Here is an 18,052-nt window from a genome sequence, read left to right on the forward strand (position 1 = left end):
AAAAAGGGTCAAAACATAAAATTTAGCCCAATATGGTAACGATACCACAAGGAAGGCAGGAAGCATGGGCATGACTTTCAAAAAGAAACATTAGGTACGGAATACTCTTAGTACTGTGGTGCTGCCCAACGGAGTGAATGTCGTAACCGTGCGCTCTGCCCGGGAAGCACCAAGCAATAAAGCTACTGCCCAACGGCTCTGTTCATTCGTTGAGGGGGCACATGTCAACAGGCCCTTCAATGGCAATATCAGAGATTCAGAACCTAAAGAAACCACTGTGCGTGAGGACCTCAATAGTAACGTACTAATACCCACTCGTGTTATGTTGCAAAAAAAAAAATACCCACTCGTGTTGAACTGTTGATCTACTAAACCTGGACAAAGGTAACAACAGCCAGCCAGGCAGACCTAGCTACGATCTCTCCCGCAATAAAATGCTAGCTAGACGACCTACGGTATGCATAGCACTGCTCTTCTCCCCCATAATTGGTGGTGTGGACTGGACAAAGATGCGAGTACGGCAAGCCGGGACCGCCGTGGAGCATCACCCAGAGTCGACACCGGTTGAGAATTTCTGGCCCACTGACACCTTTGCTGCGCGTATGTATCAGAGGTTACATCACTCGCACAGAGCGGTAGGGTCAGCTTAATAACAGATTTGCCACGGTTAAAACTTTCCGCTCTTCTCCATCGACATGTATACAGCGCTAATAAGCACACTGATGACGAGTCATGGTAGACAACAGCACAAGAATAGCTACGTGCACTCAGCCACGGCCGCGGGCTTCAGGGTCCTTGCCGGGTGGTGCTGCCCCGGAGACGCGCTCGTCATGGGTGTTTGCCGTGTTGGTCGTGGCCTCCGACAGGATACCGAGGGAGAAGACGCCCAGTGGCCTTGAGCTGGATGTGTAGCTGCCTTCGTACATGTTACCGCTTTTCACCACCACCACCATCTCGCACTTCTCTCTGAGGAGGAGATCAATGACGTGCTCCAGCGAGGTTGAACAAGGCACGCACAGTGGTGGTCTCGCCATTGAAAGAAGAGGCGAGTCCATCTGCAAAAGGAAAATATAAGTGTTCAGGATCACACGAGAATGCTTCCAAGAGAAAATATCAAATACTCCCCCGTCCCATAATGTAGTGTCAGAAAAAACGTCTTACATTATGGGACAGAGGAAGTATGTTGCAATTGAAACTGGAGTATAGGTTTGTCCTTCCGTGCAAATTGAAATTATTGAATAATTAACCCCCTCCGAGTAAACCGACAGTTACATACCATTTTTCTACCGTCCAAAGAATGGATTCGACTCGACTCGTACGATGTTGGCCATACATTTTTCTTCTTCTTTCAAGGGACAACTGAACCAAGTATCCTAATGGCACTACCGACCCTTGTGACCGGTGTTCCTCAAACTCTACACCAATAGGCAATAGTGCTTAGCGAATATCCATTTCTGAATCCGAGCTCATTTGATCTTGGAGAACTGTAAAAAGAAAACTAAAAAAATTCAAAAATAACTGATTTTTGTTTGCATGTAAGATGTTTGAGTGCGTGAGGTCCCTGTCAAATTTCAGCTCATTCGGACATCTAAGTAGCTCTCAGCAAAAAACCAAATCGGTCGGAATAGTGCATGAACAGTACACTTTTTCACAGACCCCAATTTTATTGTTTTTGTTGAGAGCTACTTAGATATCCAAACGAGCTGAAAATTGGCACGGTCCTCAAGCACTCAAACATGTTCCATGTCAAAAAAATCAGATTTTTTTGAATTTTTCTAGTATTTTTTTATTTTACTGTTTATAGGCGGGAGGGGAGCAAATGAGCTCCGGAGCCATTTTTGCCGCTCTCCTATGCACCGCCATACTTGACCTTTTTTAGACCAATCCAAGCAATAACAGTACATGCATTTTCATGTCATCTAGCCTACTTCTCTAGTTAACACTTAACAGTGGGCAACTAATGAACACAACACAGATTTTTAACTGCGTAAGTTAATGCTGCCAGCCACGCCCAGCTTCTACCTCACCAGGCACTATGCCGCCCATTAGATGTCAAAATACTGTTCCTTGCAACAAAATTCAGTTCCAGCTGTTCCAAAAGATTTCATACCTTGGTACAATCGCGGCTGTGAACTATTCCAACACAACTTCCCCAGTCATTCACAAGAGGAACCGCAGAGTCTTTCAAGAATCGCATCGCAACATTTTCCAAGATCAAGTCAGCACCTAACGGTTGACTTTCTCGAAACGGAATCATATACTTCTCGACAGGATCATTCAAGAGAATCTACAATGTCATTAGACAGAAGTTAAGATAACCAAGTTAAAGTGGATATAAGACACAAACGAAATGAATACACAACCTGTGGAAATACATGTGGTCTAAGAGGAGAGTTGGTGAATCCAGATAGCGTTTCAATTTTGAGTGCCACCTGGTATGAACAGAAAGGAACAAAACTTAACAATGACCGTGTTTCCACTTCATCAGATCAAGTTCATAGAACTGGCAAAACAAACAGAATATTTGCTATATCATCCTGGCACCCAGTCCCATCATCGAAAAAACCTAGCAGTTTCACCAATCCAGATACATCAAACACATGGAACTTCAAACAAAAAAAGAACATGCACTAGCTATTGTCACCTGCTACCTCTGTGCCAAAATATAAGACACTTTTGTAGGCTAAACTAGCCAACAAAAACGTCTTATATTTTCATACGGAGGGAGTAGATGTTGGTCCTGTACTTCAGAAACTAGACTGGCAATGCATAAGATGAAAACTAAGCAAGCATTCATTTCATGAGAGAGCTCATGTACCAAGGAGAGATAATTATGCTCCTGCCCTTCAAAACAACAAAAGGCATGCAAGGCTCGAATAAACTATTTGCTCTGTTAGTTGCATGAAATGAATCCATAGAAAGTCTTACTGAGTTGCTCCCCGTACCCCCCGCGCCGCCCCCCCGAGCGGGGCGACCGGGGCAGCCCTCCCTCCCCTCGCCGCCCAGCCCCCACCTCCCACCCCTCCTCCCGCCGCTGCCGCCGGCTGGCGTGGCCGGGCGTTGCCCGCGCGGCGTCGTGGCAAAGCCGGCGGTGGCGGCCCTCTTCCTCTCCCCCTCGCGGTTCCCCAGCTCGGCCGGCGGTTTCCGGCGATGGTGCACCTCGGCGGGCGGTTCTCCGGTGTAGATCGGGCTCAGATGCGGCGGCGGCGCGGCCCTTTGGCGGCGGTGGCGGCTGGCGGCGGGGGTTGGCCGGCGAAGCCCTGTAGGCCCAGATCCGGGCCCTTTTGGGCCCGATCCGGGTCAGGGCGGGTTGGTCTGGCCTCCGACGGGTCTCCTCCGGCTGGGCTGGCGGGATGAGGTCGTTGGGATCGGCGGCTCTGCGCTGCGTCAGCTGCAGCGCAGCGGCAGGAGCTTAACGGGCCCGATCTGGGCCTGGCTGGGCAGGGGGTCCAGCGTGCTCCCGCGCCTGCGTCCGGTCTGCTACGGCTTGTGCCAGTGGAGGTTGTCCCCTCCCACGTGGTTGTGGTGCTCCCGGTCCCTATCGGCGGTGGTCTCGCTTGGTTCGGCCGGCCTCGCAGCGTCTGCGGTGGAGAGACGACGGTGGTGTCCTCGTGACTGTGGTGGCGCAGGTTGGTGGGCGGTTGGCATGGTGGAGCCGCCGGTTGGTCCTGGGTTGTGGGTATGAAGGGCAGGGCAAAATCCCTCTCGGGTCCGCCCGGCACCGGCGCGGTGACGCCTGTGGGCGCCATCAACCTTCTTGAAGGGCGTCGGGAGTACCTCTCGCCCGCTTCCCTCCGTGTACCGGGAGAAATCCTAGGATTCGTCCGGGCAGCAGCGGCGGCGTCGTCGCAGTCCTTGTTGAGGGTGTTGCTTGGTTCACAGCGACTCGATGGCATTGGAGCGTGGTGGATGTTTCCGGTGGGCGCAGCGGTTGCGGGATGCCTCAGCTTTCGTTCATCCGGTGCTGCCGGCATTTCTTTCTCTTGATTTTCTCTTGTTTTTCTTTTGGGCATGATTGTGCTGTTTGCCCCAGCGTCGAACTTCTGGATGTATCGGGTGGTTGCTATATTAATATAGCGGGGCGAAAGCCTATTTCGGTAAATGAATCCATAGAAAATGTTCCAGCTGAAAACTTGCACCCTATATTGAAACCGCCGCCATTTCGTGGATGGGTAGTGGGTCTGATTGGTGAGCCAGCGGATTAAAATATACAAGCTGGGCCCCAAGATTGGGGTTGGGGTTGAAAAGAGAGAAAACGAAAGCATTCACATAAACACTGGCACAGAAATAACTTTCCGGCGATTGTTAGGATACCAGTTATGTTTTAGGGTCGGCCAGAGGAAGACGTATTCAGCTAGAAAAACAAGGCTTGTGGTGCCTTGGCTATCAAGAGTTTGGGGATACCCTTAACAGCTAGTATCCCAGGCAAGTAAAGTTCAGTCACAGGTCTTCATAAGTTGATTTATTACTTCATATGTACCAGTCAGATTTGTATCCTCTCAATTTGACAGGGCAGGAGGTCATTACAATATCATGAATACTGTATCTAATAACTAGAGCATGCGTATCTCACCAAAGAAATATGGTGTCAGAAGGAAGAAAATCCTGAGATATAGTAGTTAGAAAGCAGATCAATGCTCCTGAACTTTAATTAGTGAAACTAACAGAAAGATGGCCATATTCGCCTCCAGATTAAAATAATAGAAAAGCATGTTATCTCATCTCAGTACACAGTGAGTTTGCTGAAGAATGCGTTTAGAATTTAGAGCAGAAGAAATAATACTGGACACTTGGACAGGACAGCAATATTTAAAACCAAGATCAAAACAGAGACAATAGCCTCTTAAGTTACATGCATACAATAACAAATCAGAGTGCTCAAAGCAATTGACATTATATTCAACATGAACACTACAACTATTTTATACTAGTAACACAATAAAAGTATAACTTAGGCACAATTGTTCCCTAACCGAGCTAACACTAAGAAACATGCCAAGCACATTTAAATCTCAGAACTCAAAACATCGCAAAGTCGTATTGAGATTCCATATATGTACTTTTACAATCGAAGCAATGAATGAAGTAGAATTGGTACTTAGATTACAAAATTCAATGCAGAATTAAAAGAACATACCAGGCCTACTCTACTTCTCCAAGAGAAATGCTCCTTCCCGTTAACTATTCTTCTGAGAAGTCTTCTAGCCACATCTACCTGTACAACAATAAATCAGCCAGCAAGGCATTAAGTCGCATGAACATGGGCATTTGAAAATCTCAAGACTGTTTTGGCAAAGAGAGAAGACACTCAAGGAGTGAAGAAATCTAGAGACAGAGAAGAATCATGATAATTGCACTGCTGTATTGCATCTAGTAACATAGTCAAATCTGAAGGGAAAATGTTGGAGTTTATCCAATCAGGATGACTGGAGAAGACCTGTTTTTTCCTTTATAGTTATATACTCAGTCTTGCCAAGATCTTTCTTAGACAAACAAAAAGAATAGAGGAATCTATTCACAAGATTTGGACAGCACATAACACAATCTTTTAAAGTGATTAAAATCATGCAATTAAGAAACAAAATAATAATAATACAGTATCCATCTAGTGTGGTATGACAAATAGGGAACAGTAGAAAACGATGAAAACATCAATGTGACTTCAAAAAAAATTACACGAACTGAAGACAGTGAATTATTGACAGGTTTGAAACAACATGAGAATATATTTGCATGAAAGGACTTTGAAGTTGGTTCATTGGGCAAGATCCCTTCAACGGTTAGACTTTTAACAGAATATACTTTCGGGTGCGTCCATGGTAAGCATGTCAGCACTAAAGGTGCAACTGTTCTCTTACATAGTATGCATCCCACTACAAAAGGTCTTGTTATTTTACCAAATTCAGTAAAACTTCAGTAGACTTAGCAATCAACTGACCGAAGTATTGCATGGACAGAAAACCCAAATAAATTTCTCATTTGCCTCTTGTTCAGCGTACCTGATTGTTATTTATAGCAGCTTCCATTAATAGCTCATCTGCCTCTTGTTTAACTGAACGGCTAATGGATCCAACTGAATCTGGCCACATGCGTTCTTTCAATCTCCTTACCATATCAAAATCACCTATAGTAGCAAAAGCTCTCATGATTGAAAGATAAAGATGAGGCTTGGCCCTCAAGTCTTTGTTGTCGCCAGCCTGCTTTATTATCTCACCAAAAATGCAAAGAGCCCCTACAACAACAGAAGCATATCAGGACATCTACACCCAGAAGGTAGTAATATATTTTAAACCAACCAAGCTGCATATTCAAACACGAGAATTCTATTTGTAGTTACATTGTGCAAGAAGATTTTTGTAAGAGGTGACAACTAAGGGCGCTGCAAGATTGTCGCATACAAATGTTTAGGTTTCTTCCTTTCTCACAATATATGGTCCAAATATAATGGAACATGCAATAGCACTACTTATCTCCCAATATGCTGGTCATGATTGTCTTTCCATATTTATGTTCACATAAACCATTGATGTCAGATTGGCATCCTGGACCAACCAGGAACTAAGAACTATAAAGGAAAAAAGTCACGTAATGTTTTTCTCAAAAACAGAAGGTCACACAAGGCTTAATTGTTACAGAGGTTTAGGCAAGTAAACATCGACTTGTTATATGCTGGGTCATAAATCAAATACGATGGAAGAAAAAAAACAGATGTGGAAACCAGGTTCCAATCATGACAGCAGCTCTAATTTTGGCGTAAGATCCCTGAATAGGATGATTTGGAAATTAATAGCTTGGTTAAGAATTCCTGAAGGCGTCGCCTTGAGGGCTGAGTGGTGGTGGGCACTGTGTGGGTCCTTGACGGTTGCTGGTGATGGGCACTGCTTCGGGGGAAACCCTAGGATCTGGTTCTCCAGATCGGACGATGGCAGTATTGCGGTGCCGTTTCTCTCCTGGGAGCATCGTTTGTGGAGCAGCGCTAGAAGACACAGGCAGGAGGTGGAGCGGCTCCGTCTTGCACGGAGCTTCGGTGGAGTTGTCAAGTCATGCCTGGCCGACAGGTGCTACGCTGAGTCATGCCTGGTTGGCAGGTGCTACGCACGACAGATCTTCCAGAGTCTTCGCGTCTGGACGGACGAGCGCAGGGCGGTGGCGCCGTTGGGCGCCGTGGTGGCGTCGATGGATGTCCGGACTGGCAAGGATGATGCGGCTTCTAAAGCGTGTGCATGTGGTGTGCGCTTTAGGTCTGCTGCACCGGCTGTTAGTCCCGATACGTTATGTAGATGGATCGGCGACGACACTGGTTGTAGATATGGGGAGTGAGAGCACTCCTCATTATCGAATTTGTAGGTGTGAGTGGTGGCTTCGGGTGATTTGATCTATGTTCTTGTCAGACCTTTGTGGAATAATTAATAAAGATGGCTGCATGCATGGATTGATGCAGAGGCCGGGGGTTCAACCTCCTTTTCTAAAAAAAAGAAAAATCATGAGGGCTAGTTTGGATGGAAAGGGATTAGACCTAATTCCTTCAGATGGGACTGAAAACTGAACAAAAATCCATAAGAATAAAAAGAATTGGGTTTAGTCTCTGTCAATTGACACAAACAAGCCTAAATGTACTTTTATAAATTGGATATGCCGTTTCCCCATTTGGGATATAAAATGGTAAAATAAGGGGCGTTAGAACAGTAGCACTACTAAGGTCTCTCAATTAAAAAATACCATCAAATTTTAGGATGACAGCTGGGAGCTAGGCCTCACTTGTTAGGGTGTGTATAATGGTGTTATCTTATGAGTGCCATGAAGGATAAATGGTGAGGTGAAGGAAAGAAAAACCAAAAGAAAAGGCTTGCCTTCTCTTAATTAAGAGATGATCTCTTAGGAACAATATCTCTCACCACATATTTAGGTATATCTAGTTACTAGAGATAACATTAAGAGATAACCCACTGTACATCATTTTCTATTGCCATCTCTAGATTATGTGACGGACTTAAGATAGGACTGCATTATCAACCACTGCAACATTAAGAGATAGCCCTTAGTGATATACCGCTTCTGTTTTCCAACCTGTAAAGATGCAGTGTGTTACCAAGCAAATTGGCCCACCAAAAATTGCTATATAGCTTACCGTCAATGGACCCGCAAGCTAGAAAGGCATCTGCCATAGCTGTGTATGCAGTCCTGTCAATTGAAACAAGTGATGATTTCATCTCCACCACAATCTTCAGAACTGAATAAAGATCTTGGCTATTTCCTAAACCCTGCAACATGCTTCAATAACTTGCACAATTAAAAATCATTAAATGATGCTGAATACACAATTAACCAAAATAGCATGTCAAAGTATTTAAGGCAATCAATGAATAACCTTAAGTAATGTTGTGTAGGTAACAGCATCCGGGAGGAGTTCAGGATTATCATCCCTTTTAGCTTCATCCTGCATTTATGAGCAACTAATTTTCATTGACGAGGCAACTACATGTATAAAAGACAATTTTGTGGCTAAAACTGGCCTTTCCAACCCTTGTGTGACACCTTCATATCTTCAAGAAATTGGAAAGCCTTCTCAATCTGTGCTGATTTTACACATGCAAAAATGATGGTGTTGTACGTCAATCTATCAGGCTTCAACCCTTGACGCAAGATCTCATCTTTAACAGTTAACGCTCCAAGAGGGAAGTTGCTTTTCATGTATCCCTGGAGAGTTTTCAATTCAGAAACTTATGAAACTGCAATTGAGACACTATTGCAAAATAACATAACATAGGGGAATAATTGCAAGGGAAACTAAGAGATACCTTCATCAGTAAGTTGTATAGTAACACAGACTGTCCTTCGTAAAGGACTTGGCGAAAACGAGCAACAAGAGCATTGGCACGCCTCATATCTCCTGGACAAAATGTGAAGTTCAATTTCATCAGTAACCGGACAGCTAATGTAGGTAAGAAAGCTTTCCAGTGGTAAAGAGCTATGCATAGAATATTGTGATAAAAACAAATAATCTGTAATGAGAACATGTCATAAGCATAACCAATCAGCAACACGTCAAACTTAGCTCCACTACACTATGCAACAAAAAAAAAACACCCAAAACCTAAGTACATAGGGCTATTTAGTCAGTGATGATGTCTCCTTTTGTTATCTCCACTATACGAGTAAGTATTCAGTAGTGACATGCCTTTTATACCTCAACGAGGCTTTCTTCAGAGTGGTGTGTGTGGGGTATATTGTGAGCGGGTTCTGACGGTCTTCGCCCGGTTTTCTGTTGATTAACCGGGCAACTCTCTTCTTAATTGATGTATGAGGCAAATTTTTTGCCTCCGTTTAAGAAAAAATTGCAATACTACTAGCGTAAAAAACGCTCTTATATTAGTGTCAAAAACACTCTTATATTATGGGACGGAGGGAGTATTTGTTAGTGGCTTCATAGCCAAGTTATCTGCTTCAATAGAGCTCAACTCGGCATTGTGGTGGATTATGATAATCTCATTTGTCCAAACTGCTTTGGCTATTTTACTGTATGTTCAACTAACTTTTTCCTACTCCCATGGTTATTTTTCCACAGCATATTATAAAGTAAGTTCAGCAAAACTAGATTGCAACAAAATGTGGTGTGATCTGAAAATATTGCTTAGAGGTGGTTCATGTGTGCAATCCATTTTGATATACACACAATAATATACAATTTACTCACTGAAACTAACACTATATTTTGGGGCTTGGGCATGCCTGTGTAACCAGAATACTGCTTATACGCCAGAATACTGCTTTCCCACGGATGAGCCAATTGCATTTTAGGACTTACCGAAAAAGGCTTTCGCACCGCTTCATATATAAAGCAACGATCATCAAGAACCCGGTACAGACGCACGCCACTGCAACACACGCACACACCCAAGGCAGGATACATAGGCGCTGAGCGCAACAACACCACCCCAAGCACTACGAGAGCAACCGAGGTCCTCAGCCGTGAACACGGCACCGCGAAGAGATGAAGCCGCATACGACGAACCGTGGGCTCCAAGGCGGCGCCTTCAGGAAGGAAACGACACCGGAGCGCCACCACCGCCTGACCCGAGGATCAGAGTTTCCCCTGGAGAACACGACGGGCAATGAGGGCCGTGACGACGCCTTCAATAACACTAGAGCAGATTTTCACCCCGGCTAACACTCACCGCCACCGAACGCCACACCCCGGCAACCACCACGCATTTTAGGACTTTGAATCTGATATCAGTTGATTTTTATGTATAAGCTATTTTTATAATTCCGACCAATGACTTATCCTCGCCCTAGTGTTCTTCTTAGACTTCTAGTAGGTGTCTCTGGTGTCTCTAGTGATTTTGAGCATAAGGGGCAATATACTTGGTGCAACATACAAACTTATTGTAAAACGGTCCATCTTTGCACCAACCTGCTTCGATAAGGGCGTTTAGAAAACCACATATAAGATGAGGAGAGAGCCGGGGGCTCCCATCAGAAGTATCTTTCTCAACTGATTCCAGTATCTCGAATGCTTCATCAATCCTTCTAGCTATCCCCAGACCCTTCAATTAGAGCACATTAATTGTAAGATTCTACTAGATCCTTATTTAAACTAAACAATCAGCAAAAACACACCACGTATTTTCAGAGATAGCACTGAAGTTAATCCCTTGAAGGTGCAAGAATGTAACCTGGAGATTACAGAAGGATTACTCTGAGGAGCACAAATAGAAGGCAGCTGTTCATACAGAGTTAACACATTGATGGCTCAGACAATCTGAGGTGGAAATTTTATGGAATTCCTAGAGTATGGTTAATGCATTTGAATATGACGCAAAAACTCGAAATGGCACCTAGAGCGTTCATGAATCATAGCGGTCCAAACAATGAATGTCTCAGGCAGCACTGGTACACGAGTGGAAGGGGAGAGGGGGCATACCTTGAGCAGGATGCCATACGAGACGCCGTCGACGCCACACCCCATGGGCCCGCGCATTTCGTCGAAGAGCTGGACCGCGAGATCGACATCGCCGCAGCTCACGCAGGCCTCGAGCACGGCGTTCATCACGATGATGTTGACGCCCCCTCCCCTTCCCGAGCGCGCGCGCCGCTTGGACGCCTCCACCTCCGCCATGATCTGCGCGGAGGAGCGTCCGCCACGCGCGCAGCAGAGCCTTGAATGAGAACGGGAAACCACCCCCAATCTAAAACCAACGGAACGAATGGGTCGGCAGCAGGGGTACCGTACCTGGGCGAGCTGCCTGCGGCGGGTGAGGTCGACGATGCGGGCGGTGAGGCGGCGGAGGTTGGGCGGCGGGCGCTGCTTGTTGGAGGAGGGGCGGGGGCCGGGGCCGGGAGGGCGGGCGGAGGAGGAGGAGACTCTGGAAGCCTCGGAGAGGGTGCGGGGGCGGGGCTCGCGGCGGGAGGAGGGCGGCGAGGGGGAGAGGAACCGCGGCCTCATCAGCATCATCTCTTCCCGGGCTGTGAGCTGCGACTGCGAGCGTGGGCGGGAGTGGATGGATAGAGGAGGGGTCACCGGTGCTGGTGGTTCGGCGTGACACTTGGCGCGGATTTCTGGGCCCTGCCCAAACCTGCCAGATGGGCTGGCACGGCCCGGCCCACCACATGCCCAGACACGGCCCAATCGTAAACGTGCCGGCCCGGCGGCATATTTGGCCCGCCAGACCGTGTATTATCAGCAGGAGCAACTAGTTAACTAGCGCTACTTCGGGAGCCTCGCAACGATCAGCGTCACTTGGTGCGCTCTCAACCATTTGCCACGTGTCGCGCTCTGGACGCTCCCTTTGAATTTTGTTTTTTTATTTTTCAGCACGTGTTTTCGGCTTTTTAAACGGGTTTTTTCGATGTTTTGGTTTTTCCCCGGTCTTTTTTAGTTTTTCGATAAAAAAATTCGAAAAAAAAATTTGCGTGAAAAAACATGTTTTCTTTTTTTCCCTTTCGCGAAAGTCACGGTTTTTCTTTCGCGAGAGGCACGGTTGTGCTTTAGCAAGAGTCACGGCCGTGCCTTTCAGAAACGAAAAAAAATGCGTTTTTTGTTTTTTTTCTTTCGTGAGAGTTACAGTTTTGCTTTCGCGAGAGGCGCGGTTGTACTTTCGCGAGAGTCACGGCCGTGCCTCTCGGAAAGGGAAAAACAAAACGCGTTTTTTCTTTTATTTTTCTTTCGGGAGAGTCACGGTTTTGCTTTCGCGAGAGGCACGGTTGTGCTTTCGCGAAAGTCACGGCCGTGCCTCTCGGAAAGGGAAAAAATGCGCGTTTTCTGTTTTTCTTTTCTTTCGCGAGAGTCACAGTTTTGCTTTAGCGAGGGTCACGGCCGTGCCTCTTGGAAACGAAAAAAAAAACGCGTTTTCTGTTTTTTTCCTTCCACGAGAGTCACGGTTTTGCTTCCATGAGAGGCACGGTTGTGATTTCGCGAGAGGCATGGACGTGCCTCTTTTGGAAAGGGAAAAAAATCATGCTTCCGGTCCGGTTTTTTCGCCCGGTTTTTTTCATCCGGTTTTTTCGTGAAAAAAAAGTTTGGAAAAATCTATCAACATGGGATCTAGTTTTGAAAATCTCGACGCGAGGCATCCAACGGTGAAAACGGTTCGAAATTTGAACGCACGATTTAAGAGATAAAACATTTTGAATAAACAGATCTACGAAAAAAAAACTCCCAGATTGCGACAAGTGGCGCACAACGCGTCACTTGTCACGACCTGAAAAAATGGAGTGGTCTTTGCAACGAGTATTCTTTAATTAGTGATTTCGATTATCAGCCTGTTGGACTGTTTGGGTGCAAGTGCTATATCTCGCATTAAGCGGGACGGAACTACCTCTCGCGTCGATGGCGACAGTATCAGACCGGCCAACTAGCGCATATTTTCGAATAAAATGGAGTTAAAAATGAGTGCGCGTGAGGGAAAGATGTTGGGATCTCGTCATTGCTCCGCAGCTCTGTTAGCCACTGCGCTGACATCAAGTTCGTCTACAATACGTACGCCGGCACTTACAAGAAGGAAAAGAGCCGGTTTTTACACATTTCCCTTCTTTTTTTTCTTCAGTTTCTTGTTTCTCTTTTGGTTTTCAATACTTCTTTCCTTTTATTTTCACTTTTCTTCTCTGGTTTTGTTTGTCTTTTCATTCTTTTCACATTTGTTTCTTCGGTTTATTTTTTCCCTTTTTACTTTGGTTTATTTTGTTTCTTTTTTGATTTTCGAATTTTTATCTTCTTTGTTTCTTTTGGTTTTCATTCTACAATTTTTTTATATGCAACAACATTTCTCTAATACACGATTAACATTTTTTCAATACAAATTTAACATTTTTAATACATACTTGACATTTTTTCTATGCACATTTAAACATTTTTCAAATGCTTTATTAACAATTTTTAAATATGAGACTAATATTTTTTTAATATAATGGTCAAAAACATTCTATACACACTTTCTCAAAAATTCAACTACTTGATTGCATTTTTTAAATACCACATTAATATTTTCTAATTCATGATTGCCATTTTTTCTATGCATTTTAACATTTTTCAAATGCTTGCTTAATAATTTTTAAATGCAATATTAACATTTTTTGGAACACGTGGTCAACATTTTTTAAAGATATTTAACATTTTTCAAATGCTTGATTAAAAAATTTCAAATACTTGTTCAAAATAATTTCAAATCTTTGATTAACATTTTTATATACATGATCAAAAAATTCATCATTTTTAATACATGGTCAATGCTTTCCTATACAAACTTTTTAAAAATTCAACTACTTGATTAACATTTTCTAAATACCAGATTATCATTTTCTAATACATGATCACCATTTTTTCTACGCATATTAACTTTTTCAAATCCTTCATTAATTTTTTTAACTGTAATATTAACATTTTTTGGAACATATGGTCAACATTTTTTTAAACATATTTAACATTTTTAAAATGCTTGATTAACATTCTTCAAATACTTGTTCAACATTTTTTTCAAATCTTAATTAACATTTTTATATACATGATCAAAAAAATCATCATTTTTTATACATGATCAACATTTTTCCTATACACATTCAACATTTTCCAAATTGTTGCTTAACTTTTTTTTAAATACTTGATTAACATTTTTATATACATTATCAAATTTGTTTTATCATTTTTAATACATGGTCAACATTTTTTCTGTACACATTTAATATTTTTCAAATGCTTGCTTAACATTTTTGAAATAATACCAGCCATCGCACTAGGTTACGGAGCGAGTAGTCGCCACCGATAAATGGAACCCAATGCCCACAGCTATCTCCAGCGACAGGGCTGACCCCACACCCGCACGTGTCTTCCACCCGTTTGACGACTCAGGTTCGGAGTCATGGCTTAGAACCCAACCCAATCACGGGCCGATGTGGCAAGCTACGAAAATGGCCCGCCTGTATGCACTGTGCCAAGCCATATATAGAACTAGATGGATACCCCGCGCGTTGCTGCGGGACATGTAGTAGACTTGTAATGCTAAACGGATTAGTTTCGACAGTCATTAGAAAGTTGGCATATTGGGGGGTTGTCGGCATGAAATTAGCATGTGGTTAAGTACGCATCAAAAAAGACAAATCTTTGCAAACAGTATTTGAAGATGAGTCATATTGCCAAGCATGGGCACTCATATACACTAATACTAATGATGATTTGATAAACATTAGTATGTGTCAGATCGGTTGTTGGAGATGTGATTTAATTTCGCAAGCTCAAGATCGGTGTAACGCACGAGTGGAGTTTGCATTCAATAAATAGTTCAAAATTGCCGATACAGCATGCAAATGAAATTAGTTTTCAGCAATGTTCTAGCTCCTTAATATTGCTTTAAAAAGTATTCTTGCAAGCAGGCACACACATAAATGAAAATAAGCTACGAATTCTGGCATGTAACATTTGAGTACAAAAATATTATCATATAACCATATTCTTGTGACCTCATTAGTGAGCACATATGATATTTTAGAATGCTGCTAAAGGTAGTTGAGAAATATTGACGGCGACAACAGGTAGAGATTTACTACAGTCTTTCCTACATGATGAATTAGGCAAAATTTAAATCCAGTCAACAACTTAGGAAAATAAATAAAAAGAATATCCAACGGGTCCAGAATAATTCATGGATTTGTCCATACCCTGTAAAACTGTATTCTGTTGCGAATACTAATAAGCAAGCAACTAAGCTAGATATTGATCTCCACTTTGGTTGAATGCATAAGAAAGTTGTAAGAGTAAAATTTGACAGACGCCGAGAGACCACTCCACTGAGATTGGAGGTGACATAACTCACAAAACCTATTGGTGGTGGCACCAGGAAGATACTCGTTGCTCTTCGGTGATATGGACTGCAAAGGGCAAAGGCACGGGTGTATATGGATTTTGCCAGAACCTTGATCGGGTTGCCTGAATGTGCCAGGTGGTAAGAAGTAGGGGCAGCAGATTCTTGAGTTAGGTTCTGTATGCACCATCACTGTATGGACTAAGTTAATTAGACGCTGGTTGAACTATACAAATATATCATGTGCAAGGAAAAAAATTTAGAAACGACAGAAGACTGATCTTTTACGCACCATTCCATTTTTGTAATATAAGGATGCGCTCGTCGCTGTAATTTTGTCAAACAAAACATTATAGCCTGTTGAAAGATGCGACTGCTGATAAAATCAACCAGAACCCAAACTCTTACCTGTTCTTTTTGGTTTTCTTTTGCGCAGCCTGACACTAAAGTCAGATTCCATGTCATATATAGGAGTGCCTCCACAGCATGATCCAGCCGTAATTGGCCGCGCCTTCTAGCAGCAGCCGCACATGCTACACGAATGTGTCCGCGTCGATGAATTCGTCGGCCTGCCGCGCCTTCTAGCAGCACCACCACCACCACCACGATGCCAAACAACACTGTCAGGCCGACGTATACAGTCCCCGACGGCAAGCTGCCGTCCATTATTGTGCAGCCGAGCAAGTTGTCCCATAGGTAGGTATCAACGTCTTGTGCGTCGGACGGCGAGGACCCGTTCTACTTGAACACACCGCCACCCGGGGTAGCGCAGGATAGGAGAAAAAAGGGAGGTGGCTGAAAGTAGGGAGCGTCCATGATCCATCTACCACAGTGGAGGGCTGGAGGTTGGTCGGAGAGTAGAACGCGGGGACGCGAGCAGACATGCGTGATGGAGGACGCCTTTTTAAAGACGAAAGCTCCCGTTTGCAATATAATGGAGGGCGATGAATACTGCCGTTTCATGTGGATTTATGGCTGCCGTTTCATGGCGATGAATGGAGCGTGCGGGTGGGGCGGCGGCGATATGACTCGCCGTGGGGAATGCAAAGCGCAAGCAATCCACTGCGATTGTATCGTCGTGGGGAAGACGAAGCGTAAGCGATCCACTGCCATTGCATGGGTTAACAGGTCGCGTTAGTTACATGGGCTTGCAAAACACAGCCCGGTTGTTGGCACACCACCGAGTACTCCGGCCTTCTCTTTTTGAGTAAACCAAACCGTGCGGACGTCACTTAAACGCGCGGGCGGGGCAGCAAAACCGTGCGAGTGCGAACGGCAGGATCGGGAATGACGTGGCCGCACGAGAAGCGAGAGAAATCAGGTAGTGGGGGGCAGCTATTTAGATATAGAAGATGTATCTTCATTTCCCTCTGCTCTAATCCTGGCGCATCTGACAGACTTTTCTTCATCCCAATGTAGCTACCAGTGGCTCAGATTTCAGGTGCAGATCAGCCCAGGCACCAAATCGCCATGTCCTATATATACGGGCTATTATGTTTCATGTAACAGAGTATTCTGTTACTATTCTCGAACTGGCGACTTTGAGCGGTTGAACTGATGCTCGTCGAAATGATCGCCTTCTTAGTTCAAATAAAATTACGGATGTTTTCGTCGGAACAGGGCGAGTAATATACCATTCGAAAGCTTTAACAACTAGATTGCAAGTCATATAGAATTTTATTATAAAACTCTCACGGTTTAATAGCAGTTTTGAAAAAAAATCAAATTCAAAAACATGAATCATATTTTGGACTTCATTTTCAAGCGGTTTGTCAGAATTGAGCAAATCAGATGGCGTTGGAAAGCTAGTGAAAATCCACTTATTTCATATATAGAATGTCTTTTCAAATTCCATATGGTTTAAACGTATTTGAAAAACGATGAAATCTTGGCGAAAAGTATATTTTTTATTTTTCCTCAAACAGTTTGTCGGATTGACGCAAATGACACGGCGTTGAAAAGATATGGAAATGCAAAACTTTTCCATATAAAAAGTTTTCCCTAATTTATTATGGTTTAAATTTGAATTCAAAAACAGTGAAAGTTGGTTTCAAACGTGATTTTTTTAAAGTGTGTTGAAATGGGGCAAATTATATATTGTTGGAAAGCTCGCGAAATGCAAAACTTTGTCATGTTGAATCGTTTACTCCAATTCCAATATGTTTAAGAGTAATTTGAAATATGGTGTGAGCGGTCGTGTTATTTTTCGGGTCGTGAAAACAAAGTTTTTGAACTAAGCGTTGGTTGTGTTTGTACTGAGGTATTTTTCACAGTCGGAACTTACTCTACTTTTTTATTACTGTTTTCCTTACAACTTTGCAACAGTTTTTCAGAATTGAGTAAATAGTATACCGTTGAAATGCTATTGACAAGGGGAAACTTTTTCATGTTGAACATTTTTGCAAATTTACCATGGTTTAAGAGCAGGTTTGAATTCGGTGAAATTTGTATTGAACTACATACATCTAACTTTTGAACTGTTTCTTGAAATTGTAAATGACATCATTTTTTATTCTAAAATGAACATTGTAATGTTTTGACTGAACATTTTGAACTGCTTTGAGATGAACACGTGTAGTTTGTACCGGTCAACTTTTTGTAGGTTTTATTTTAATTTTCTCTGAACTTTCGGTGATATCATCTCCCGAGCTTCTTCAGTGATGTCATGTCCGAACTTTCATTATTGCAGGATGCTATTAACGCGACACTTTAATCAGAAACCCTTCGAGGAAACTATGTGTGATGCATTAATCACAAAT

At 43.5% G+C, this 18,052-nt stretch overlaps 1 protein-coding gene across 2 annotated transcripts; it reads right to left on the minus strand.

Annotated features, from left to right (window-relative positions):
* Positions 1–571: 571 nt before the first annotated feature.
* On the minus strand, positions 572–11,503 carry LOC125509386 (pentatricopeptide (PPR) repeat-containing protein / CBS domain-containing protein). Of its 2 annotated transcripts, XR_007284073.2 has the most exons (13): positions 11,234–11,503; positions 10,925–11,122; positions 10,415–10,547; positions 8,799–8,890; positions 8,536–8,697; positions 8,369–8,437; positions 8,129–8,261; positions 6,000–6,232; positions 5,138–5,215; positions 2,364–2,432; positions 2,111–2,287; positions 1,277–1,415; positions 857–1,055 (listed from the first exon to the last, which is right to left on the minus strand). XR_007284073.2 is itself a non-coding variant. In XM_048674352.2 (12 exons), the coding sequence occupies exons 1-12, from the start codon at positions 11,453–11,455 to the stop codon at positions 768–770; spliced, it is 1,854 nt and encodes a 617-aa protein (XP_048530309.1). In that variant the 5' UTR covers positions 11,456–11,501; the 3' UTR covers positions 572–767. The 2 variants fall into 2 exon arrangements, 1 of the variants encoding a protein (XP_048530309.1); XM_048674352.2 differs by lacking the exon at positions 1,277–1,415 and having other exon boundaries at positions 572–1,055; positions 11,234–11,501.
* Between the last annotated feature and the right edge of the window lie 6,549 nt (positions 11,504–18,052).

Source organism: Triticum urartu, chromosome 5A (assembly GCF_056163025.1).
Source record: "Triticum urartu cultivar PI428250 chromosome 5A, HENAU_Tu73, whole genome shotgun sequence".
Lineage (NCBI taxonomy): Eukaryota > Viridiplantae > Streptophyta > Magnoliopsida > Poales > Poaceae > Triticum > Triticum urartu.